At 45.6% G+C, this 25,784-nt stretch overlaps 1 protein-coding gene across 12 annotated transcripts in view; it reads left to right on the top strand.

Annotated features, from left to right (window-relative positions):
• The window catches only part of NAV2 (neuron navigator 2), an 854,704-nt gene that overhangs the window by 594,147 nt on the left and 234,773 nt on the right, over positions 1-25,784 (top strand). For all 12 annotated transcript variants that reach the window (XR_012333484.1, XM_073808687.1, XM_073808684.1 and 9 more), the window contains one exon: positions 22,324-22,396. Coding sequence is in view for 11 of the 12 variants with exons in the window: in XM_073808687.1 (XP_073664788.1) it covers positions 22,324-22,396 (73 nt within the window). In the remaining variant the exon portion in view is untranslated. The remainder of the gene's footprint in view (positions 1-22,323; positions 22,397-25,784) is intronic.

A 25,784-nucleotide genomic window follows, 5' to 3' on the forward strand; every position in this document is an offset into this window, starting at 1 on the left:
CCGTCCTAAGTGCTTCACAAATAACCTCTTAGTTCATCCTCCCAACAGCCCTTTGCGGTAGGTGACCTCATCACCCCGCTTCTCCATAGCACATGGTCAGCACTCAGTCAGCGGTGGTTTCTCCAATGATGATAATTTGTTTTAATAGCCATTCAGATACTGGGGGACATGGAACCCTTGGGAAATGTGCGAAGAGCTCCTGGCCCTCTCCTCCCCGGATCACACATCCCCCGGAATTTTGCATACGGCCTGAGCAGCTCACGGCTCCCAAAGTCCTCTGGGGCTCCACAGACCCGCACATTCGAAGTGCCTGCTGCTTAGGGCACTGGTCTGCTCGTCACCCTGTCCTTTCAGAGGCCCCTGTGGAAAAAGCCAGCAGCTAGGTTCCCAAAACAAGAGGAATTGGCTCTTAAACACAGAAGGACAGGACACTGGCTTTCAAACTTCTGTTCCATGAGCAGAACCCCCACGCTTTTTTCCGAAATAAAATTGTATGTGACACCCCACATGTGAAAGTGACAAAAACTGCATTAGTGCTTTACATAGGATTAGGCAGCCCAGGGAGGGCCATCGTAGCATCTCCCTTTCACCTGCCTCTTCCCTCCCCCTCCCCACTGTCACATTTGCCCCTGAAGCCCCCTTTCAGAAGGCCAGCCCCTGAAAATACACAGCGCGATGAAGCCTAGGGACCCCCTACCCGGGCGTCAGCTTCCAGCTCTGGATAGATCCAGCCCATTCTCTGGTCCTCCTAAGTCTCCTGTAGGAAGAGAGACCATCAACTAGGTCGTCTTCACCTCTAACCTCTGGAGGTTACAAGGCCTCAGGGCTAAGAGCATGGACCCTGAGGGTCGGCTGCTTGTGACCCAGGGCATGTTCCTTAGGATCTCAGGGGACCAGTCTCTGTAACGGGGTCAGTAACAACCCCTGCCTCCCAGGGTGCTTTTCAGGTGTGCATGAGACCATCTGTATGACATGCCTGCGTGCTGCTGTGCACAGAGGAAGCACACAGTTGATGTTAGCTCTTAATAGGATGAGGTTTTTCAAGATACCCCAGTATTTTTAAAGAAATAGATGTTTCAAGACCGGCCAGCCTCCCTTTGGGTGAGGGGATTACCGCCGTGGCCCTGGCTAATCCACGTGGCCTCCCGGCACTGTACTTCCTCCCCCGGGAGATGTGGGAAGTGACAGCCCTATGAATAGGTGCGATTATTGTTTGTATTTTGCACGTGGAGACTGAGCTTTAAAAGGTTTTTTGGCCTCAGACTACTTGCCTAGGAGGCAGAGCTGGAGCTTGAACCCAAGTCTGTCTATTTGGAGAGCCTGTGGTGGTCCCTTCTGCGACAGAGAAAGGGCATAATAGTCTCCACCTCACCAGTGCCTTATTTCTCACTCGTGAGCACAGTAGAGCCAGCTGGGTTTAGCTGAGAGTTAGTGAGAAGGGAGGAGAGTGAGTATTTCTGGAGATTGCCTGAGTTGACCTGTCGATGGGAACTCAAGAGCTGAAAAAGGGGCAAGTGGCCCCCAGTGAAAGGCAGCCTCTTGAGAAGTCCAGGAAGAGCCCTGGCGCCAGGTACCTCCGACTGCGTTCTGCACAGAGCTTCCTGGGCCAGGAGAAGGCTGTCTGTAGCAAGATCAGGTTTCCAGCCCCAGTGACCTTGAGCCCTCCCAACAGCTGCCAGAAAGCCGGCTGCATGCCTGGGGAGTGTCTGAGATCCTCGCGCAGCTGAGTTGCCTCTTCCCTGGGCCCTTGGACCTATTTTTACATAACCCTAAGGGCACACACGTTACAAAACCAAGAAAGAATGAACGTCCATGGGCCCCTTAGAATTTAAAACAAAGTGGGGAGTCCAGGGCCAACATGGGCAGGAAGCATCCACTGCTTCCCATTCAGGGGGCACATCCAGCATCACTGCATGTGTTGTGGCTGACATTCTCTTTCAAAGATGGCGGCCATCTCCATGTCTGTCTCTTACCTCTTTGGTCACCTCTCTGTTCAAAACCATCATTGGCTCCCCATTTACCTCTCCATACTCTTGAGCACACAATAGAAGGGCCTTCACAATCTAGTTACCACCATCTCCTGCCACTTGGCCACTCAAACTCTATACCCCCAGCCATACTGGAACTTGGGGTGCCCCAAGCAGGCCCTGTACTTTCGTGCCTTGTACTTTGATGCAAGCTGTCCAGTCTGCGAGGAAGACCTGATGATTGTCCCACCTGGGCAAATGTAACCTTGAATATTCAGGTTAACTGTTAACTCAAGTAACTGAGATAATTAGGTGCCTTTTGTCCCTTGTGTTCCCAGGTGTGAAAGCATGTCTCATAACCTGCTCTTTGTGGTTGTCTGTTCAGTTGTCTTCTTGAAGGAGATGCTGTATCTTTCACCTGAGGATCTAAGCACCTATCACTTAGATGACTAGCATATAGTAGGTGGTTAATAAATGTTGGGTGGATGGGTGGACAGATGGAAAAACCAAAGAGGGAGCTGGCCTGGATGTGTCCATGGGGCTAGAGGATTATAACATACTGTTGTTCTCATATCATTATCTACTGCTGAGCAGTGATTTGAGCACTGGGTGTTCACTTGGAAGTTCTTTATGGGATTTAAGAAATGGATATTTCGCACTATTCTAGAAGTGTCTTCCCTCCTCTTAATTCTTTTCTCCCTTGGTTTATCCAGAGGATCCAAATAGAACATGGCAGCTAATTTTTCGTCTACTGAGTTCTTTTATGTTGCTTGAGGTAAGCATGTTTAGACATCTTTACAATTACCAGAGATGATTAACATTGATAATAAAAATGAAGATAATTACTGTTCTAAGCGATTTACATGTTTTAAGTCACTTTATTCTCATAACAACCCTATGGAGTAAGAAATATATTTTGTTCATTCCATTAAAGGGTATGGAGAACTTGGACCCTGATGCCATTTGCTGTGCTCTGCCAGGGGCCAAATGTGAGGCACGTTGAAGAACATCTCGTTCTTTCCCCCTCATGCTGTAGAGCCTAGGGTTATTGCCTTTGTCCCTGATTCTGTCCGGGTTTTTATATAATATTAATAGGAAATACATATACAGTACATTGGGGCAATGTTTTAGACATCTTACCTGCATTATAACTGGTTTTATTTTCTTAAAACCCTATGAGAGCAGGTACCTTTATTATTTCCACTTCACAGGTGAGGAAACTGAGGCAGAGACAGGTTTAGTGTTTCCTCAGGTCGCACAGCTAGTAAGCGACAAGCTGGGGTTTTTTTTTTTTTTTAAACTAGCTCCTAGTTTAAATTTTATTATTTATTTATTTAATTTTTGGCTGTGTTGGGTCTTCGTTTCTGTGTGAGGGCTTTCTCTAGTTGAGGCAAGCGGGGGCCACTCTTCATTGCGATGCGCGCGCCTCTCACTACTGCAGCCTCTCTTGTTGTGGAGCACAGGCTACGGACGCGCAGACTCAGTAGTTGTGGCTCACGGGCCTAGCTGCTCCGTGGCATGTGGGATCTTCCCAGACCAGGGCTCGAACCCGTGTCCCCTGCATTGGCAGGCAGATTCTCAACCACTGCGCCACCAGGGAAGCCCCAAGCTGGGGTTTGAATCCTGGAAGCCTGGCTCGAGAGTCCATTCCCTTAACTGTTATGCTATCCTACATATAAGGAAATAGATGGAAGAAGAGAAAATGACTGACGTGGAGGTGCAAAAATTATATTTGTAATACTGTCTCCTCATGTAGGTAAGGGCAGAGCTTTGGGATGAGGCATTCCATCATGGCGAGGAGATTTGGGATTAAAAAGAATAAGCATGGACTCTGGAATCAGGCAGACCTGGGTCTCACATACTGGGCCGGTGTGCTGGGCAAGTTACTGAAAATCCGAGTCTTTTTCCTTCTCTGTGAAAGGGAGATAATTATGGAAATTGCCCCCAGGGTTGCCAGGGATGAATGAGAGACGGCATTAAAAGCACCTGGCTCATGAAGAGAGCACATTAGACTGTCATTCCCTTCTCTGTTGACAAGTCCCGTATTTCCTAACTATTAACTTGTGCATTAAAAAGGCTTTTCATATTCAAAAAGTAGGTACCAGTGTGGTAGGCTGAACAATGGACCCCCAAAGACTTCGACATTCTAATCCTCGGAACCTGTGAATATGTTCTCTTAAATGACAAAGGGGACTTTGCAGAGGTGATTAAATTAGGGATTTTGAGACAGGAAGATTATCCTGGATTATCTGGGCAGGCCCAATGTGATCACAAGGATCCTTCTCAGAGGGAGGCAGGAAGGTGAGAGAGAGAAGATGGACCGTGGAACATGGAAGCAGGTCAGAGGAGAGAGAGGAAGAGAGGGAGGGAACATGGGGAGCGTGGGGGAAGGGGAGAGGGAGAGAATGAATGAGGTTGGAAGATGCTACTTGTCTGGCTTTGAAGATGGAAGAATGGGCCATGAGCCAAGGAATGCAGGTGGCCTCCAGAGCTAATAAAAAAGACAAGGGGACAGATTCTCCCCTAGAGCTTCCAGAGTAGATGCAGCCCTGCGGACTCCTTGATGTAGCCCACTGAAACTCGATTTTGGACTTCTTTTTTTTTGTTTAACTTTTATTGGAGCATAGTTGATCCAATCAGTTATACATATACATACATCCACTCTTTTTTAGACTCTTTTCCCATAGAGGCCATTACAGAGTATTGAGTAGAGTTCCTTGTGCTACACAATAGGTCCTTATTAGATATCTATTTTATATACAGTGGTGTGTGATTTTGGACTTCTGACCTCCCAGAATTTTTTTTTTTTTCGATCCCCAACTGGGGATCGAACCTGTGCCCCCTGCAGTGGAAGCATGGAGTCTTAACTACTGGACAGCCAGGAAAGTCCTTATTTTTTTTTTTTCCTCCCAGAATTTTAAGATAATAAATTTATGTTGTGTTAAGCTACTAAGTTTGTGGTCATTTGTTACAGCAGCAGTAGGAAACTAATACACTCTGGGATTCAAGCAAAGTAACTCCGACTGTATTAGCAAGCTGTTCGGGTTTATAGCCGAGGCTCATTTTGCCACTGTGTGCCTGTTAAGTTTCTGAGTTGACTGGAAGTTGCCTCCCTTGATAGAACACTTTGGAATGGAGTTCTGCCCATCTGTACATTTACTGCAGGTCATTGCAAAGAAGTGTGCGGAGACAGAGGCCCACATTTAGTTTCCAGCACTGTGACCATATCATGGGCTGCCTCAGGTACTGAGCTCAGATGCCGGGAGTGGCAAGTGCCGTTTCGTCTATTATTTAGAAGCGGATACGCGGTATTCCCGATGTGAATGTAAACTCGGGAGTAAGTACTGTGCTCCCTAACTAATGTGTGTCTGTCTTGTAATTAATACGACATTTAAACACACTTTATGAGAGACTTATATTTCATATGCTAGGTAATCCCGTCAAAGCTTTGTAGTACACATAGAGTGTTTTCTTTATCTTTTAGTTCAGCGAAAAGCTCCATATTTCCAGCACCTGGCCTAGTGCTAGGTACGTTGGAAACGCTCAGCTAATCTTTCTCAGATGAATGAGCCAAACAATAAATGGTCCGGCCGTCTGGGAGCTTCCCAGAGAGTGGGGCGATGGTACCCCTCAAGGTTTCATATGTGAAATACTAGGCACTTTAAAATGCTATCAAGAAACTTAAGTAATCCTAAACCAAGAAATTCCCAAATCCAATCTTTTATAAAAGTGTATGGAAGTGATAACAGGTTATTTTCATTAGAAAGGGAAGGAGCGTTTGGAGGTTTGGCAAAACCTACTGTAGCCACTGGGCTCCTGCTTTAGTGAGTAGGAGAACCACCTGGAGGGCTTGTTCAAGCAGTACTGGGCCCCACCCGCAGAGTTTCTGATGCAGTAGGTCTGGGAAGGAGCTGGAGAATTTGCATTTGTAACAAGCTCATGGGTGAAGCTCCTGGTTTGGTGACCTTACTTTGCCAACCTTATCTTAGAGCCGAATAAAAAAAAACTTCTTTTGGGATATGGCTGTGCAAATATGCATTTAAACATCTGTCAGTTTGCAAAGTTCTTTAAATTTTTAAAAATTAATCTCTCTAAAGGTTTATTTAATTTTAACTAATTTTTTAGGAACGCTATATATTTTTGATTGAGATACAATTGACGTATACCATCACATTCATATCAGGTGTACAAACAATGATTCGACATTTGTATATGTTGTGATCTCCACAATAAGGTTTAACTAAATATTTTGAATGAACCAATCAGTTTACTTTTTGGAAGGACGAGGACGCCTTAGACATCCTCTTGTCTGAGAACTGTGGTAAGTTCTAAGTTGATAGGATCTGAATTGTGTCTGCAGCTGTGGTCTTGGAGTTTGCAAGTGTCTTCTCTACCTCTTCCAGTTCACTTAAGCTCTGTGACCCTCGGTTTCCTCCATTGAAAACCCAGGTGATAATCCTTTAGCACATTGTCCTTAACTGCCTGCATCCCACCAGACGTTCACTTCTTTGAGGGCGGGGTCTCATCTCTCCATCTGCCCATACCACCTGACATCTGGTGGACGCTCAGCGAGTATTGACTGAAGAAATCCCCATTACACCTACTTTGAAACTGAGGCATTTTGAGTGGCAACATGTGGTGCCCCGTAAGGTTAAAGCAAGTATGTGGATGGGTGGGGAGAGAATAGCTTCAGATCTTGAGCTGAAAGAGAAATTGGATGGTGATTTATAACCATGTAGATTGTGGTTTATATAAAAGCCATCTGGCTTCATGCTTGGATCCATCTCCCTGCATATGTCTTCATGGGGTTCTTATGTTTCAGCCTAGCATCAAAGGGGTGCTTTGGTATGCATCTTTTTTATTTTTTATTTTTTTCCCATGAACTAGAACTTAGCCAGGAATTCCTGTTGGCACTTTGGTAAGGCATAGTTAGCCTGTGGTGTCTGCGTGTTGGGAACTGGTCAGTAGGTGAAAGCCAGTGTGCTTACTTAAGCAAAGAGGAGAGAACAGTGGCCAACAAGCTGAGTTCAGGTCCCAAAAGACCTTTTAAAACAAAAACTAAACAGTTGCCAACCATTCGATGAAAATCAATACACTTCACAAGCAATGAACTTCCAGCTTTTTTTAGGGAAAAAAAAAATTGACAGTACTGGATCGGCACTCCACAGGCAACAATTGGCTAAAACTGGATAGCAGCTGTCCTCTTTAGGTAGGTGTAGACTGCGTTAGTCATACTCCTCACCATTCCCTATTGTCTTATACCCAGCCTCTTTTACTTCGTTTTTGCCTGCCTACCCCCTGCACACATTTGAGGTTTTTGACCCCCAAACCATTGTATTCTTATAAGTATCATGAACTTCCTCAGGAATTCTAAAGACTGGCATATGGTAGTTTGAAAAAATCCCTGTTATGGGAGCACTTTGACATCAAAATAATGCCTGTAATGTTTATATTGGTTTAAATAATTCCTGCCCTAGAAGATTTCAGACACTGTAAAAGAACATAAATATCTTCCACAAAACATGTCCAGAAGGATGTGGGAGAAGTCACTCCTTCCTCTGCGAAGTGCCCTTTGTCTTTCTGATGTAATGATTGGGTTTAGTTTAGATGGATTGATGACTTGCCTTGTCTTACTACTGGAGGGCCAGGGAAATGACAAAACAGGGAGGTCATTTTTCTCCTCCTCAGCAGTAGTGAAGCTGTCGCTGCTCGGTTGTTAATGCCCCGTGTCTGTGTAGAGACTTCAGAGCTTACAAAACACTTTCCAGTAAGTGTTTGAATTGCAACTGTGCCATTTAAAACCGTGATTTTAGGAAGGCTCTATGCCTCGATTTCCCCATCGGGAGAGTGATGATAATACCTACCTTATCGGGGCTTCCCTGGTGGCACAGTAGTTAAGAATCCGCCTGCCAATGCAGGGGACACCGGTTCAAGCCCTGGTCTGGGTGGATCCCACATGCTGTGGAGCAGCTAAGCCCGTGTGCCACAACTACGGAGCCTGTGCTCTAGAGCACGCGTGCCACAACTACTGAAGCCTGTGTGCCTAGAGCCTGTACTCGGCAACAAGAGAAGCCTGCACACCACAACGAAGAGTAGCCCCCACGTGCCGCAACTAGAGAAAGCCTGCGCGCAGCAACGAAGACCCAACGCAGCCAAAAATAAATGTAAAAAAAAAATAAAAAAGCTAACTTATCTAACTGAAAGGTGAAAAATAACTGAAATAATAATATACAGAAAAGAATCTAGCCCAGTGTTTCGTGTTTTCTAAGAGTGTAAATATTAGTTTCTTGGGAGGGATAAGAAAATGATAATTATCCCCATTTTACTGAAAGGAAAACCGAGGCTTGGGGAAATTAAGTACCTTGCTCAAAGAGAGCCAAGAAGCTCTGAGAAACCTATGGTTCCCCAGACTTCACCTCTGGTCCTGGGAAATCCTTGATTTCCATCTCCCCTTTTAAAATTTCCTCTTTGTGATGGTGGCATCACAATGCCGATCACGACCCTGTGGCATGAGTTGGCTTTTCCTACGGAGTAGATTCCCACATTGGTGCGAATGTGGTAACAGTCATGTAGAGTTGCATAGGGTGTCAGAACCTGACGAAAATCTCATCTTTCTCACACTTCCCCCTGAAGGAACAGGAAGGCAAGAGGAGAAGGGTAGGTGACCTGGGCTACCCTTCACTATTGTGAAGGACAACTAGTGCTTGCCTTTTATGGGAAGTTTTGAGATGAATCAGCTTGGAATGAAAGTCTTGCCCTGCCCCACTTTGCTTCTGTCAGGGGATGGTGCAGAAGAAATTCTTAGAACTGAAGCAAAGGGCCTTTGAGGGCTTAGCTTGTGAATGGGGTGTTTCTTCTGACTTTATATATATAAATCAAAGTGTATCATCATCGGTCTTTTGAAACTCCTTTGAGAGACACTTGCAGAGATTTGATTCTGAGTTTCAGAATTTACAGATGCTTTGTTTATCAGTGGCTATAGAGTGCTCTATTTTTATAATCACCTGGCAGTATGATTTTAGCTTTTGGAGGGAAGCATCTTCCTAATATATTGATTACAGGTAGAACCATATGAAATGGCCAGTGTGTAACCATTTTTACCTACAAAAATGGCAGTTTTATCTGGTTCAGCTGAATACTTGACAAGGATGGGATGAGTAACAGGTTCGCATTATATACAAGAATTGTCACTATTTCTTCACAGGTGCATTAACCGTCTTGTAGCCTTGGGAATCTCAAGGATATCCTGTAATAAAGACCTTCCTTGTCTTGTTTGTTCTCCTCTTTCAGTGACTTTGACCACACCTCTGACATTCTGGCTGTGGCAGTAAGTAGAGTTGAGAGTCACTTTAATTCTTGATGATATTCTTCCTTACTTTTAATCTCATATAATTTTTGGTTGGCAAGTAGCTCTTTGCCTTGATCACAGATTTTGGAATTTGAAACTATTGGCCGAATCTAGTTTCTTGGTGTATTTTGTGTACTGCTTGGAAAATCTCCCAAATTCTATATTAGTGTCCACTAGGAGGCTATAATTCAGGCTCAACTCTTTAGCTATACCTACAAACAGCTTTTGAAATTAAAAAATGGATTGAAGTGTAATGTATGTGAACGGTCCTAGTATTATGCGTGACATATGGTAATTGTTAGCAGCATCTGGAATTAGAGTGTAAACAATGGTGTTTTTTTTTTTTTTTTTTTTTTTTTTTTTTTTTTTTGCCCACACTGAATGGCTTGTGGGATCTTAGTTCCCCAACCAGGGATTGAACCCAGGCCCTTGCAGTGAAAGCATGGAGTCCTAACCACTGGATTACCAGGGAATTCCGAAATATGCCATTTCTTTTTTTATATTTTTAATAGCGATTTTTGAATTAAATCTCCTGCAGAAATGAACACTACAGGTGATACATACAAGGAGAGGATGATAGAACAGTTGGCTTCCTTCCGGCCACCATCACAGTGAGAGAGCAAAGTCTTATAGGATCCTGAATTGAGTATTAAAGCATTTAAACCTACCTGCTTGGCTTTGCTCCCCTGCTTATCGATGCTGCCAGGAGGCATCTTGCACTTAGGTACATCATGCTATCCTTGGAATTGCGGGGTAGGAATCCACGGATCAGTCACTCATGAGCAACCCGGAAGGACCATAAGCTGCAGACATTGGCAAGTTGGCTGAGCCACAAAACTGAGTTTTACAGGCTGATGTGAGGGAACTGGTCACCAAGCTGGTGAGCCAAGTGTATAACTCTTGGCCTTCATCTACAGATTAAGTATCCCATTGCCCTGTTCTTTTATATGTGTTGGTTTTGTGGGTGAAATGATAGACTCTAGTGGTATCTCCAAAACTGAGGATTTACTGCACTCTTGGGGTGTATCAGGGATCTGCTGTTTCGCTTTATTTTGCATTTATGCTCTGCTGCCTCTTGAAGACTTTGTGGTGGCTTATGGGTTAAAGCACGGAAATATGGCAAAAATACAAAAAGCACCCAGACCTTCTAAAAAGATCCCAGTGAGTCAGTGTCAGGCTTTCCAGTAAGTGAGCTGATAGGTCTAAGTTAGCCTGTATCACCTTTGTTTAGTGGGATGATATTTGCTTAACGTCTGCCCTTGCTCAGGAGGCTGTCTTTTCCACAAGGGAAGGACCACACTGTCTCATCACCACTGTTTCCCCTTCCCTTAGAGCAGGGCCTGGGAGAGAGTAAATACTCAATCATCACTTTTCCAGGAATGAATGAGGCTGCCAAGTCCCAGTTCGTCCCTGGGTGAAATTCTCTGACAAGCACTGCTCTTCCCCATTCGTTCAAGAGGCAGCTTGTGTTTGGGGTCTAGAAGTTGGAATCTGAGTTTGTATCCTTCTCTGTAGGTGAAGCCAGAAGTTTTCTGCAAAAAAAAATGTTTGATTCTTCTTAACAAAACTACTTGTCTAAGGCGTAGGGTTTCCTGTGTAACTTAGCAGAGGAGACTTTGACCTGAGAGCTTTTTAGATAGAAAATACTGATTCCAACAGGGACAAAGTGAATTCGAGCTTCAAGGAGCCCATTCATAGAGAGGCTGTACTAGTGTCATAATTTAGTGGATCTCAGAATGTCTCACAATTCCAAATGATCTTTCGCTTTTAGAAGATGCCATGGGTGTCTACTACTCTGCCATTATGGGATTGTGTGAAGAGCTTTTTTTTTTTTCTTTTTAACATCTTTATTGGAGTTTAATTGCTTTACAATGTTGTGTTAGTTTCTGCTGTATAACAAAGTGAATCAGCTATATGCATATGTTTATCCCCATACCCCCTCCCTCTTGCATCTCCCTCCCACCCTCCATATCCTACCCCTCTAGGTGGTCACAAAGCAGGAGCTGATCTCCCTGTGCTATGCAGCTGCTTCCCACTAGCTATTTATTTTACATTTGGTAGTATATATATGTCAATGTTACTCTCTCACTTCGTCCCAGTTTACCCTTCCCCCTCCCCGTGTCCTCAAGTCCATTCTCTACGTCTGTGTCTTTATTCCTTTCCTGCCCCTAGGTTCATCAGAACCATTTTTTTTTAGATCCCATATATATGTGTTAGCATACAGTATTTGTTTTTCTCTTTCTGACTTACTTCACTCTGTATGACAGACTCTAGGTCCATCCACCTCACTACAAATAACTCAATTTCGTTTCTTTTTATGGCTGAGTAATATTCCATTGTATATATGTGCCACATCTTCTTTATCCATTCATATGTCAGTGGACACTTAGGTTGCTTCCATGTCCTGGCTATTGTAAATAGTGCTGCAGTGAACATTGTGGTACCTGTCTCTTTTTGAATTATGATTTTCTCAGGGTATATGCCCAGGAGTGGGATTGCTGGGTCATATAGTAGTTCTATTTTTAGTTTTTTAAGGAACCTCCATACTGTTCTCCATAGTGGCTGTATCAATTTACATTCCCACCAACAGTGCTAGAGGGTTCCCTTTTCTCCACACCCTCTCCAGCATTTATTCTTTGTAGATTTTCTGATGATGGCCATTCTGACTGGTGTGAGGTGATACCTCATTGTAGTTCTGATTTGCATTTCCCTAATGATTAGTGATGTTGAGCATCTTTTCATGTGTTTGTTGGCAATCTGTATATCTTCTTTGGAGAAATGTCTATTTCGGTCTTCTGCCCATTTTTGGATTGGGTTGTTTGTTTTTTTGATATTGAGCTGCATGAGCTGCTTATATATTTTGGAGATTAATCCTTTGTCAGTTGTTTTGTTTGCAAATATTTTCTCCCATTCAGAGGGTTGTCTTTCGTCTTGTTTATGGTTTCCTTTGCTGTGCAAAAGCTTTTAAGTTTCATTAGGTCCCATTTGTTTACTTTTGTTTTTATTTCCATTTCTCTAAGAGATGGGTCACAAAGGATCTTGCTGTGATTTATGTCATAGAGTGTTCTGCCTATGTTTTCCTCTAAGAGTTTTATAGTGTCTGGCCTTACATTTAGGTCTTTAATCCATTTTGAATTTATTTTTGTGTATGTGTTAGGAAGTGTTCTAATTTCATTCTTTTACATGTAGCTGTCCAGTTTTCCCAGCACCACTTATTGAAGAGACTGTCTTTTCTCCATTGTATACCCTTGCCTCCTGTGTCATAGATTAGTTGGCCGTAGGTGAGTGAGTTTATCTCTGGGCTTTCTGTCCTGTTCCATTGATCTATATTTCTGTTTTTGTGCCAGTACCATATTGTCTTGATTACTGTGACTTTGTAGTATAGTCGAAGTCAGGGAGTCTGATTCCTCCAGCTCCGTTTTTTTCCCTCAAGACTGCTTTGGCTATTCGGGATCTTTTGTGTCTCCATACAGATTTTAAGATTTTTTTGTTCTAGTTCTGTAAAAATTGCCATTGGTAGTTTGATAAGGATTGCATTGAATCTGTAGATTGCTTTGGGTAGTATAGTCATTTTCACAATACTGATTCTTCCAATCCAAGAACGTGGTGTATCTCTCCATCTGTTTGTATCATCTTTAATTTCTTTCATCAGTGTCTTATACTTTTCTGCATACAGGTCTTTTGTCTCCCTAGGTAGGTTTATTCCTAGGTATTTTATTCTTTTTGTTGCAGTGGTAAATGGAAGTGTTTCCTTAATTTCTCTTTCAGATTTTTCATCATTAGTGTATAGGAATGCAAGAGATTTCTGTGCATTAATTTTGTATCCTGCTACTCTACCAGATTCATTGATTAGCTCTAGTTATTTTCTGGTAGCATCTTTAGGATTCTCTATGTATAGTATCATGTCATCTGTAAACAGTGACAGTTTTACTTCTTTTCTGACTTGGATTCCTTTTATTTCTTTTTCTTCTCTGATTGCTGTAGCTAAAACTTCCAAAACTATGCTGAATAATAGTGGTGAGAGTGGGCAACCTTGTCTTGTTCCTGGTCTTAGAAGAAATGGTTTCAGTTTTTCACCATTGAGAATGATGTTGGCTGTGGGTTTGTCATATATGGCCTTTATTATGTTGAGGTAGGTTCCCTCTTTGCCTACTTTCTGGAGAGTTTTTATCATAAATGGGTGTTGAATTTTGTCAAAAGCTTTCTCTGCATCTATTGAGATTATCATATGGTTTTTCTCCTTCAATTTGTTAATATGGTGTATCACGTTGATTGATTTGCATATATTGAAGAATCCTTGCATTCCTGGAATAAACCCCGCTTGATCATGGTGGATGATCCTTTTAATGTGCTGTTGGATTCTGTTTGCTAGTATTTTGTTGAGGATTTTTGCATCTATGTTCATCAGTGATACTGGTCTGTAGTTTTCTTTTTTTGTGACATTTTTGTCTGCTTTTGGTATCAGGGTGATGGTGGCCTTGTAGAATGAATTTGGGAGCGTTCCTCCCTCTGCTATATTTTCGAAGAGTTTGAGAAGGATAGGTGTTAGCTGCGAAGAGCCTTTTTAAAGGTCTGTGTGATTTACCACTAGACTCTTGACATATGTCATCTCATGTAGTCTTCAGTAATGCTATGAGATAGTTAGCAGCATTCCTGTATTACAAGTGATGAATTTGAGGCTTGAAGCAGTTAATAATTTTCTTAGGGTTTTGTGGGTAGTTTCTAAGGGAACCAGAATCTAGTGTGGAGTTCAATATCTGTATCAATTTATACCGTTCCTTAATAATTGTGGTGGAATACAAGTACCTCCGGGAGAGGTGACATGTTGGGAGGCTAGTAGCAGGCCCTTCTGCCTTGGTGTGAATTGGTTTATCAGCATCTTTTCAAGAGAGGGGTTGCACATCAGGTGATGGAGAGGAAAACCCAGGAGGGGAATGGAAGGCAGACCAGATAAGCTCGTTTAATTCTCTGTTTTGCCAGAGGCCGACCCCAGACACAGCTTTGAGCACGTCGTGGCCTGAGCACTATTGACCAGGGACATTCATATCAGAATTGACAACACAGTAACAAAAACTGCCAGTTATTGGGCACCTACTAAGTACCATACACATATCCTCTCATACGATAACCACCACCACCGTGAGTGGTAGGTGTTATAACGCCCATTTTACAGATGAGGTCACTAATCAGGTTAAATTGCTGGTGATCATAATTCAGTAAATGGCAGAATCAGGATTTGAACCCAGATCTGTCTGACCCCAAAGCCTTTGTTATCCTGTAAATATCACTGTTTAGCCCTGATCACTCCCCTTTTAGCATCTGTGTCAGCTCCTAATGGAGGCCTCCACTTGGAATAATCCCTTTTGGGAGTGCTAGGACGTTTGGGATCATTACTCTGAAATTGTAGGAGGAGAAATGACGTGCAGAATGCCGTGCTGAACGAACACGCACAGAGGCATCCTTTGGGCCTTTCCGATGATGCTGTTCCCCTGAGGAGTTTTCACCCTCAGAAGGACTGCTGTATCCAAAAGCAGGTACTCTGCAGAGTTCAACTGTAGGCCTCTATTCTGGGAGCCTCCAGAGTGAGGACTGGCTTTGAGAAGTTAGCCACAGCTCCCCTTCCAGGTCTCTCTCTTTGTTTCAAGGGAAAAATCAAGAAGTCAGGAAATAATAGGGAAATGAAACATTCTAGGCAGTAGGAAGCAAGGTGGAAGAAGATAGTCACTGGAGGAATTTGAGATTCTTGTTTTCCATTTTTTTTCTCCTCTAGAGAGACTTTTTTTGTATCCATATGGACTTACCCATTTGCTGTAACAGCAGAGAGACTCCTATAAAATTTTTTTAAAAAGGAATTCTTGACAACATCTTGGAAAGCCTAAGTTATAAATATCGTAAAAGATAAGGAGGATAACATTGCCAAATTAAAGGAAGGAGTTGGGGAAGGCATTAAAGCAGCACGGGAAACAGTCTGACAGAGGGACTCAGGCTCCATCCGGCCCCCGAGTCCCCCGTTCTCAAGCTTTCTGTTTCAAAGCCACCAAGAGAGCTAGAGATGACTTTCTGAAATCTTTGATGCTTGAATGGCCAGAGCTTGGACAGAAGGTACGGAGCCCCTTGTACTACCGGCCAAAGATGGCTTTCTGTGTCTGTCAAGTAAGCAGCAGCATGTGGGGCTTACAAGGAAAGATGTTCCTGAATGCTTCCCCACCTGGGCGGATTTGAAGCACCAGCATACATTTCCCTTTTTCTGGGGTCCCCTTCTAAAATTAAAACTACAGTGTCTGGGCCCTGCCTGCTCTGTCCTGTGGTGATGTGCATCTCCCGGACCATACTGTGACCCATGACCATGTAAGTGACCATATGATGCTGCTGGACCCCAACACTGACATAGGGAGAGAAAAAAGTGAAGCTGGAAAATCATGCATCAGGTCGTGGTCCCTAGGAATGCAGAGCAAAAAGGCAACACTGGTGAGACGGGCATTTCGGAGGGCAGTTCCCCAAAGGACATCTTGGCTTCGTTTCATGGTTGGATTTCTTGTTTTTATTTTTTTCTTCTATTCTATTTTTATTTTGGGGAAGTGTCAGGGGAAGGAGTGTCAGGAGAGCATGGAGGCTTGTTAGATAGGAAACAGACTTCCTAGTACATGTGACCACAGATGCTGCCCTACCCTTCCCATCCCTCCCTGTCTCGGTGCCCAGCCTGGATGTCACTGGAGCCCCACCTTGAAGGCGCTGCTTGATCCATCCCTAACACAACATAGCCCATCCTGCAGCTTTCAGACCAGAGGGCTTGGCCTGGCTCCTGTTGCCATGGTAACGGAGTGTCAAGGCTTCCTTAAGAACAGGAAGGACCTCTCCCTTCTCTCCTTTTCCACATCAGCTCCTGAATATGGCCCAGCACTCTGCTTTTGCTGTGTGTCCTCTCTCACTGCTTTTCTCCTCTGCTCACTGGCCTCCAGTCATTCCAGCTCTTTTGGTTCTCAGAATATGCTGAGCTGCATCCTGCATGAAAGCTTTCCAGCCTGAGGTCCCCTGCGATGGGGATGTTCTTCTCTTCCCCACTCTTGGTGCCCAGCTCACTCTTACGTCTCAGCTCAAATTTCCCTTCAGTCAACAAACGTTTTCGAGCACCTACCATGCTCCCCATGCTCTTCTAGGTGCTTGGAGCTACACCAGTGAACAGAACAGACAAAAAGCCCTGTCTCTGTCGACCAACTTGCTATCTCTTCCTTAAATTCTTACCTGACTCCCCATCCCCCCAGGCTAGATCCTGTCCTTTAGTACATGACGGATGCTATTGGTGTCCTGGTTATCTAGTGCCAGTTCCCCTACATTAGACTGTAGGTTCTAGAGGTCAGGGATTATGTCTCTTTTATTCACCACTGTATACCCAGTACCAACACATTTCCTAACACCCAGAAGGTGCTCCGTAAATATGGATGAAAAAATGGATAAATGAATGAATGAATGATAATTGTTTTTGTTGACAGGTAGCAATATCAGGTGTGAAGATCACACACACTTCTGGGAGGAAGTTGTTTGTGTTGATAAGAGGCTCAAGAAGAAGCTACACTGTGCTTTTACTGTCCCTAGAACTTGCACGTTCTCGCTCAGCCTTGTCTGGGGTCTAGGTCTCCCACTACTTAAGCTCTAGGAGTTTCATGATTTTTAAAAAATGGCTGTGACCATGCCTGACTTTAATGCAGCCTCTGTTTGTCTCCCTTCCAATTTCATCTTCTCAGGAAGGAGACCTTCAAGGGGTGCGGTGACAAACTCTGAACTCATAAACACTAGCACCCCATTTACTCATTATGCCCAGAGCCCCATCTTCCCCTGGGCTGCGACAGTGCCGGTAGAGATGGTCTTCGTCTGCATTAATCATTTTCATGCGCTTTGCACTCAGCTACACTGGTATTCAGAGAAAAATGCTACCATGACAACTGCCACAACAGATGGTATTTGATCAGTCTCTAAGCTACCGAGGAGATATACAGCAGTGCTTCTGAGGTTTGCATATTTTATGTTATCATGAGACCCAGTCCAGCCTTAATCATGATTGAAATGTGAAGTTTTCCATTTGCCTCCGATCCCCCCTCCCTTCTCTTTCCAGTTGTTTGCCATTTGTTTTGATTTTCCTTGCTCTGTGCCTGGCCTGTTTGGGGATGTATTTCTGGATGTGGGAGACATAGGCTACAACATACATGGTCCATGGAAGTTGCCCTGCAGGTCTAAAGTTTAGAGACTGTTGAGAAGCTATTCCACTTTGGAATGGAGAGCCTGGCTGAGAGTGGGAGAAAGGCTTAATTGCAGCCTGTCTCTCTTGGATGTTCATGGACCACACAGGGTTGAGGCCACATATGGCCCCAAACAAAGGGAAACTCTGGGAAGTACATCTTGGTCTTGGTTTGTCCCCTTACTCCGCCCACTCCTCCATCCAGCTCCTTTCTGCTTCCAGGGTCTCTGGTGTTCTGGTCCCCCTTCTCAGCTTCCTGCCTCTACCCCAGCTAGTAAACTCCAGGAGCTTGATTCCAGAGTCCTTGGACCCATTTCTATGGCAACAACTACAACAGCCTTCTCACCCAGGGCCCCTCCCCACCCATCAGCAACACTGGAATGTCAGACTTCGCACAGATTTTTTTTCAGCTAATTTTGGAAAGTAGTTTATATTGGCCGCTATGTGTTAATGAACAACTTTCGTTGTATTTACATACTTTGCTGGTGAAGAGTCTTTTCCTTCACTCTGCCTCTCAACTTTAACAGGATCCTATCCTCATCTTGCACTGCATGTCTGGATCCCATATGAGCCATGAGCCTCGTTAAAGATGGGCTCTAGGGCCTCGCTGTGCTGTGCTGAGTGCCCCAGGGTCCTGCCACCGTCCTGTCCCCTCCAGGGACGTGGTGGGAGTTTGCAACCTCAGTCGTACTGGAGGATGGATTGTTTACCTGAACAGTATTTATAAGAAAACCTTAAGGTGAATTTGAATCACAAGAGAGCGTGGATCAAAGAAACATTCTCCTCTTCTGATCTCATTCCAAGTGAAGCGGGAGGTTGGAATCCACATCTGACCCTATGCTGCTTCCCAGCCCCGTGCCCTTCCTGGGGTGCAGATGAAAAGAGCGTGGGTCTCGGCCGCCTTGTCGGGAGTGATTTTTAGCCTTAATGGAACATTATTAAACAGTGGATTTGAAACTTGAGGAATCTTTTTTGAACTCCTCTGTGAGCTGAGAATTCATGGTAGAGGGGAAAAAATTCAAGGCTCTTGATGGGCTTATGAATCGTCTTTTAAATGACGACCCAAGCCCTTATTTTCAGGTTTTACATTTTCTGGGAGTGCAATCTGGCCATCTGGATAGCGTCCCCCGTTTCATCTCCTCGTTAGGAGAAAGCATTCCTAGTGCCCTTAGGTCTCCTCCTTCACCTAATGTAGGGAGATCCTAGTGCTTCCCTTGTTTATCTGCTCTGATTCTCCTGGAAATGGACGGGAGTCAGGGGGTGTATGTCGAGGGGCTCTGTGGACCCTAAAGAGAAGGATTATGTAAATGTGGGCTCCTGGACTTGGGGGAAGACTCGACCAACACTGTCAAAAGAATCGAGCACAGTGCCTGGCACAGAACAGACATCCGCACAATGATGTTGACTGAGTGATTGAAAGAATCATACCCCTCAGGTTGCTCACCCTTGGCACTGCTGACATTTGGGGTTGGATAGTTCTTTGTTGGGCGGGAACTGATGTGTGCCTTGCAGGGTGTTAAGCAGCATCCTTGGCCACTGCTCACTAGATGTCAGTTTCCCTCAGTGTTGTGACAACCCAGAATGTGGCCACATGCCCCCTGGGGGGCAAAATCTTCTTCCTTTCCCAGTCTCCCTTACTCAGCAAAGAACTATTGATCAAAATTATGAAATTGGTTGACAGAATGATAGGACTGTAACAAAAATCAACAAGAGAGGAAATATTCTAGGTAACCTGTTTATAATTATTTCTCCCCTTAACAGAATTTAACATTTAAAAAGAAAGCCCCATGGGTGAATTGAAATGTACCAAGGGTAGCCTTGCAAGAAGAAATTGCCGTGGACTTTATTTTTTTTAATTTATTATTTTTTATTTATTTATTTATTTTTGGCTGCGTTGGGTCTTCATTGCTGCCCGCGGGCTTTCTCTGGTTGCGTCGAGCCGGGGCTACTCTTCGTTGCGGTGCGTGGGCTTCTCATTGCAGTGGATTCTTTTGTTGTGGAGCACAGGCTCTAGGCGTGCAGGCTTCAGTAGTTGTGGCTCGCAGGCTCAGTAGTTGTGGCGCGTGGACTCTAGAGCACAGGCTCAGTAGTTGTGGCACACGGGCTCAGTAGTCGTGGCGCGTGGGCTCTCTAGAGCGCAGGCTCAGTAGTTGTGGCACACGGGCTCCGTAGTCGTGGAGCATGGGCTCTAGAGCGCAGGCTCAGTAGTTGTGGCACACAGGCTTAGTTGCTCTGCAGCACGTGGGATCTTCCCAGACCAGGGATCGAACCCGTGTCCCCTGCATTGGCAGGCGGATTCTTAACCACTGCTCTACCAGGGAAGTCCTACCATGGACTTTAAATGGTGCTACATACATCAAATGCTCCATAGATGTGACAAGGAAACGTACTTCATGCTCCTTGGAGGGAAAATTCTATAGAATTGCAGTGTTAGTAGAGCAGTGCTTTTCTTGCATATGTTGGCAGGTGTCCCTTTTTTTGTATTTAGTGTCACACTGCCACACTGTTGCTGAAAAACTAAACCTACCCATGTCAGCCCACCTACATGACACTTCCCAGGATAAATATCAATACCAAGTGCACTATTTTTGATTTTGCATTAACAGATTCAGGGGTGGTCAGATTTCTCTTCTCATTTGCTATGGGGTCATAATTGCCAAAGCCTCCCTTCAGAGCCACGTGTAAGATATTATATTAGAAGAAGTAGGGTAGGGTCCTGTATAGCTCAGGGTACTGTATTCAGTATGCTGTGATAAACCATAATGGAAAAGAATGTACATATAACTGAATCACTTTGCTGTACAGAGAAATTAGCACAATATTGTAAATCGGTTATACTTCAATAAAATAAATTTTAAAAAAATAGATAAACAATAAAAACACATACACACCAAAAAAAAAAAAAAGTAGGATAGGATTATAGGAAGAGACAAGCGGTAGAAGAGGAATTTTGTAAGTTTACTGTGATTTCAATACTAGTGCCTTTGTGTAGAGGCCACAAATCCTTTTGAATGGTTTTGGTCTATTACCACTGTATACAATATCATGAAATAAGGATTGGTATTTTCTCAGAGGCAGGGTTTTGTAATAGAGTGCAATAACATTTAGAGAGACGATGTTTATTACACTTCTACATGGAAGCCGATTGCTCCAAAACACCTTGCACAGGGTCCTCCCAGCCGTTCTCTTCCTTCTTCGTCCTCCCCCTCGCCCCCCTTCCCTCCAAGGTGGTAGCACTTGGTTGTCACTGTCAGTCATCCTGCGCCGGAAAGAAGAAAGGAGAGTTTAAAGCCATCTCATTTTTCCTCCCTCTCTGTAAGAAACGATTTTCTGCGATGGTGGCAGGCATAACGTGTAGCATCGGCATTTATTTCATTGGTAGGAAATTGCATTCTACCCCTTTTCTTAGAGATGAAAAAATGCCTCCCAGATGAAGACCCTGGAAGGTGAGCTGTTAGCTGGGAAAGAGATTGGGAACCTGAGCTAAAAACTGTGAGGATGGAGTGACCTCAAGCTCAGCGTTGAGCGGATTCTTTTAAAATGGATGCAGTTTTATTCAGGTGTCCCTGAGCTTAATTTAACGTGTTTGGAAGCTGTGAAGACCGGGAGCAGAGAAGGAGAATGCCAGACATCAGGGGAGGGTGGACATGAACTTCAGGAAGACTGCCTTGGAGCCAGACTGTACTCAAATGAGAGCTCGTAAAACGGAGACACTAAACTCTGTGGCTCTGAAGGAACCATCAGGATATTGCTTGGGGGAGGGGAGGGAGAAGGGTCACATGTACGCTGTGAAAGAGAGTCATTTATGAGTTCACAACAAACCCCATGGGTCAAATACTGGTTGGAGTTTATAAGCGTGTGGCTGGAGCCTGGGAAGTCGGGCGGGGGCTGAGGGGTTGCGGAGGTGAGGAAGATCTCCGCTGTGGAATGCAAGCCGTGTGAAATCCAAAGTTCCCTGTGCCAAGTCCAAGGCAGTTTCTCTTATTTTTGGTCACCGTTGACATGAATCGAGCCCGAACAGTTTCCTGTAGACCAAAAAATAATTAGCCCTGACAACTGAAGGCAAATCAGACCTTTGGGAATGATCTAACTGCTCCTTCCTGAGGGCTGGACGTGAGCTTGCCCTTGGCCGTGGCATCAGCCCTGGAAAGCCTGGGAGGCCTCCCAGACCCTGGTGGGGTCGGGTCCCTTCTGCCACAGAAAACACAGAGGACAGAGAGGTTCGGTGAGTTTGCAGCTCTCCCCGTCCTCTGCGATGCCTGCCATCCTGAGAATTTTGTGAGTAAACACTACCCAGATTCCTGCTGAGATGCCCATTCACTCTTTTTATGCTTAACTGCCCACCTCCTCGGGGGCTGGGAAGTCTCTCCCAGCTGCTGGTAGGTGGAAGGGTCTCCTAACCTTGTCCCCACCTCTGTGTTTCTGGCAGCTGCTCAAGTGCTGAGGATAGCACTGGCGACAGTGACCAACACGAGAGCTCCAATTCCCCCCTGGTTATTTTTGGCAGCCGTGAGCAATCCAAGGCCTTGACTTCTGACGCTGCGTGTGGTTGGCATATTAGGTAGCCTTTTCCTGTGCAAGTACAGACAAAGGAGAGTACTGACCTGCCTCCATCTATCCATCCGGTGTTTTCATGTCATTTTTTCCTCTTTGAGAACCTTAGCAAACGCACAATGAACCCTCTCGCTGACATAGACTTTTGTTCCTAATAAGAGATGGCTCTGGAGAAGACTGAACATTTATTGAGTGTATATTGGTTTTTTTTCCCCCCCCAGATTGAAAACATAGATGCCTGCTTGAATTTCCTGGCGGCTAAGGGAATAAACATCCAGGGGCTGTCTGCAGAAGGTGAGTCTGAGCACTTGTCATAAAGCTGCCCTTTATCGTTTGAAATGCCCACCTGTTACCTATTGATGACGTTTTTAGAGTTAAGCCAAGGGGTGCTGGTGGGCTTCTCCGGTTTTGTCTCTTGCGGGTTTTGAGGCCACTCGATGCTTGTCTGCACTTGACGATGCCAACCTTTTGACAACCTAAGGGATCTCTGAGAGTGCCGACCCAGCTGTGCCAGCCTTGTCGGCAAGACACGGAGGGAGCAGTGAAGACGGAGCTGCTTCTCTTTGAGAAGGGCTTCATCAAACAGCACCGACTTTATTCACGCGACCGGCAGTTTAGTTAATTATCAAGCCAAGCCTTATCTGTGGGAGAGAGAACACTTAACCACGGAGCATATTTAAACTGTGCAAGTTCCCAGGGAAAAATGCCTAATCCTTCTCTTAATTTTATGAGAAGAAGCGGCACTTTTCCTAGCTCCCCCCGCCCAAAAAAAAAGCATGTGATTTATTAATGAGGTGCTCCATCTTGACATCGTGATTAGTTTTTCATTAACTCCAATTTCGTGGCTAATTAGCACATTAGCGTCGGCTGGTGGTTCGCTGTTCATTAGGTGTTGGTCTGGAGATGGCCGGTCTGAATTCTCAGCTTCCTCGGGCAACAGCTCACTCTGGAAACTTGCTCTGTCTCTCTCCTGTTTGTAAATACAAGCAGCTGCTAGCTCCCGAGCGGCCATAGGCCCCAGCATCCTCCCAAACTCATTAGGCTGCACCTCCTCCAGTTTTCCCAGAACAGGTAGAGCAGCATGGGCCTCAGATGAGGCCCTTTCCCTATCCTGGTCGCATTTTGCAGAGTTGCTGGTTAGCATTGACTCTGGTAGTTAGGGTTGGGGAGGCGGGGAGCGGTGCGGAAGGACGCAGCCCAGTGTAGCGTAGGTTTGCAAGCGTGATCCTTTTGGGGACTGTTCCTTGCCTTTGCTCTGCTGTGTGGTGAAAGCTTGGTTTTCCTGGCTGTGTTTCTGGACTGTAGTCTCTTCCAGTGTTGTGAGTGGGCGGCCGCTATTGGTGTCTTGTGTCTCTGCACGGAATTCCCAAGTGGGACCTCTAACAGGCTGGGGCTGCCCCGGGTCAGACATGGTCACACTGCTTCCAGAGGTCTCTGAGGCAGCTTTCGGTGGTCAGCCTTAATCTCAGCTCTGAGAGAAGGGTCCGTGGAGGATTCCTTTGCTCTGGGCTATGGGCCCTCCTCCTCCGGGGGATGAGATCTAGGCTGAATGGCATGTGGCATGCGCATCGCTGGGGCATGAGGGGTTGGTGTTGGTGTTTCCGTGGAGAGGTAGGGAGATGCAAATTTCTATTCCAAGGAACACATTGCTTCCTCCTGGTAGAGAGTTCTCGTGCTGGTGGAAGTGGCAGGCACACCTTCCTCCTAGGTCCTGGGCATGCTTGGATCCCGGGCCTGTGCACCCCACCCGCAGCAGAGCATCAGCAGGGGCTTCTCTCCTACAAGTCACGCTTAGCAGAAAGGGCTCCAGGGGATGCAGACTCTGTAGGCCAGCTTCATCTCATGTGGCCTGGAGGTGACCCTGGCCACCCTGCCATCTGTCTACCCATTGTCCTGCCTTCTGCCTGTCCTGTCTCTCCCCTGCCCCATCTTCTCTATACCTTAAGGCGTAGAGAATCTACTCAACAAATATTTGTTGAATGAATAAGTACCAACTGTGCTTTGAAGGCTTTTATCTGCATCAGCTCCAGCTCTCACAACTGACGTTGGAATTTATAATATGCTGAGTTTACAGATGAGGAAGTTCTCCCTGGAAGAAGTTATGAAGCCCGCAGTGAGTGAGTGGCAGGGCCAGGATTGGAACCCAGGTCTGTGATTTCGGAGCTCCTGTTCATGGTGTCTTTGGGGAAGGCAGATGGATAAGATGTGGGCGTGCCATGTACGGGTGAAAGAAATCAAAAAAGATCTAGAACCTTTGTTGGCTGGAACACTGTCTCGGAAGATGCTGGGCAGCCCATGAAGGCATATGGTGCAGACAGACTCAGCCCCAGCCCCCTGGTCGGTGGTGGGATGTGGCCCTTGTGAGTCTGAGCAGAGAAGAGCAGACTGGAACCAGTGTGTTGAGGAATCAGTCACTGGGGTATAACCATGAAGTAAGTTTTTCAGTAACTGCCCCCACCTGTGCTATGTTGACCCCCATCTTTCCTGCTTGGTTGAGACTCATTTAATGATACCTGGGCCAGAACCCATTCCCTTCAGTCTTGTGCAGTTATTAGAACAGATTATGTCAGTACTTAAGACTCAGTCTTGTTCATTTTTAAACTTCAGTCTCAGACTCAAAGCTCTTTTCCCCGGTGCCCCCCAGTGCAGGTGGCTTTGGAAGGTTGAGGGGGTCTGGGGGGTGTGATGACTTGACCTCCTTTCCCTTCCCTCGTTCCTGTGCCTGAGCCTCCAGGATTGGGGCAGCAGCAGAGGCAGCAGAGTTCTGCTGGGGGTGAAGTTGCTGCCCTCCTCTTGGTGGGCCATCATTGCCACTGTCCCCACTGGGGGTCTCTGCATGCCCTGCTGACCAGCACTCACTCCCATGCTGCTCCCAGGGCCTCAGTAGTCTCTTGTGAGATTTGACCGCTCTTCTAGCTCACCCCCAGCTGGTAGCAGTCACATTCCATCCCCCTGATTCAGGCCCCTCTTCGTCCCCACACTAGGGTGGTCCTGGTAAGGCCGTAGGCCTCGGTCTCACAGTCCCTGCGTCACCCACCATAGAGCAGCAGGAATGTGTGGGCTCTGTCTTCCACTTGTAGTGATGGAACAGGCCTCCTGTCACCTGGAAGTCCCCGCCATACAATCTCTCTCCAGCTCTTTCTCCCCAGCTTAGGTGGCAAACAGGCAGATCTGCCAGGTCCCTGCTAAGCAGGTGTCCCAGCTGGGCACTAGAACACCACCACCACCACCTGGAGTTATTCTCTTGAAGCCTCTACTCCCTCGACTTCAAGGAGTGCAAGGACCCCACTGTCTTGTTCCTTGGTGAGGGGAGGAGATATCCTGTCTCTGTGATCATCAGTCGTGACCACCCACGCCCAACCTCAGTGACATTCTCTCATCTGGATCTTCTTATATTGACTTTGGGTGCGGTGGGTAGAGGCTGGTGGTGATGGTCTTTGGTTGTAAGACTAATTCTGGACTAGTGCTGTCTCGTGGGAGGGTGACTGGTCCCAACTTCTGTCAGTTCCTTGAACTTACAAAGCAAGGGTACTTGGAGCCTGTTTTCCTCAAATGGGCCTTATTCACAATTTTAGGGCTACAGGAAGTACCTCCATTTGACATACTGTTAAGTTATAGGAGTGGAAATCATGTATTGAGGACCCGCCATGTACGGTCACTGGGCTAAGTGTTGTACACATTT

The sequence above is a fragment of the Tursiops truncatus genome, chromosome 8 (assembly GCF_011762595.2).
Source record: "Tursiops truncatus isolate mTurTru1 chromosome 8, mTurTru1.mat.Y, whole genome shotgun sequence".
Classification (NCBI taxonomy): Eukaryota; Metazoa; Chordata; class Mammalia; order Artiodactyla; family Delphinidae; genus Tursiops; species Tursiops truncatus.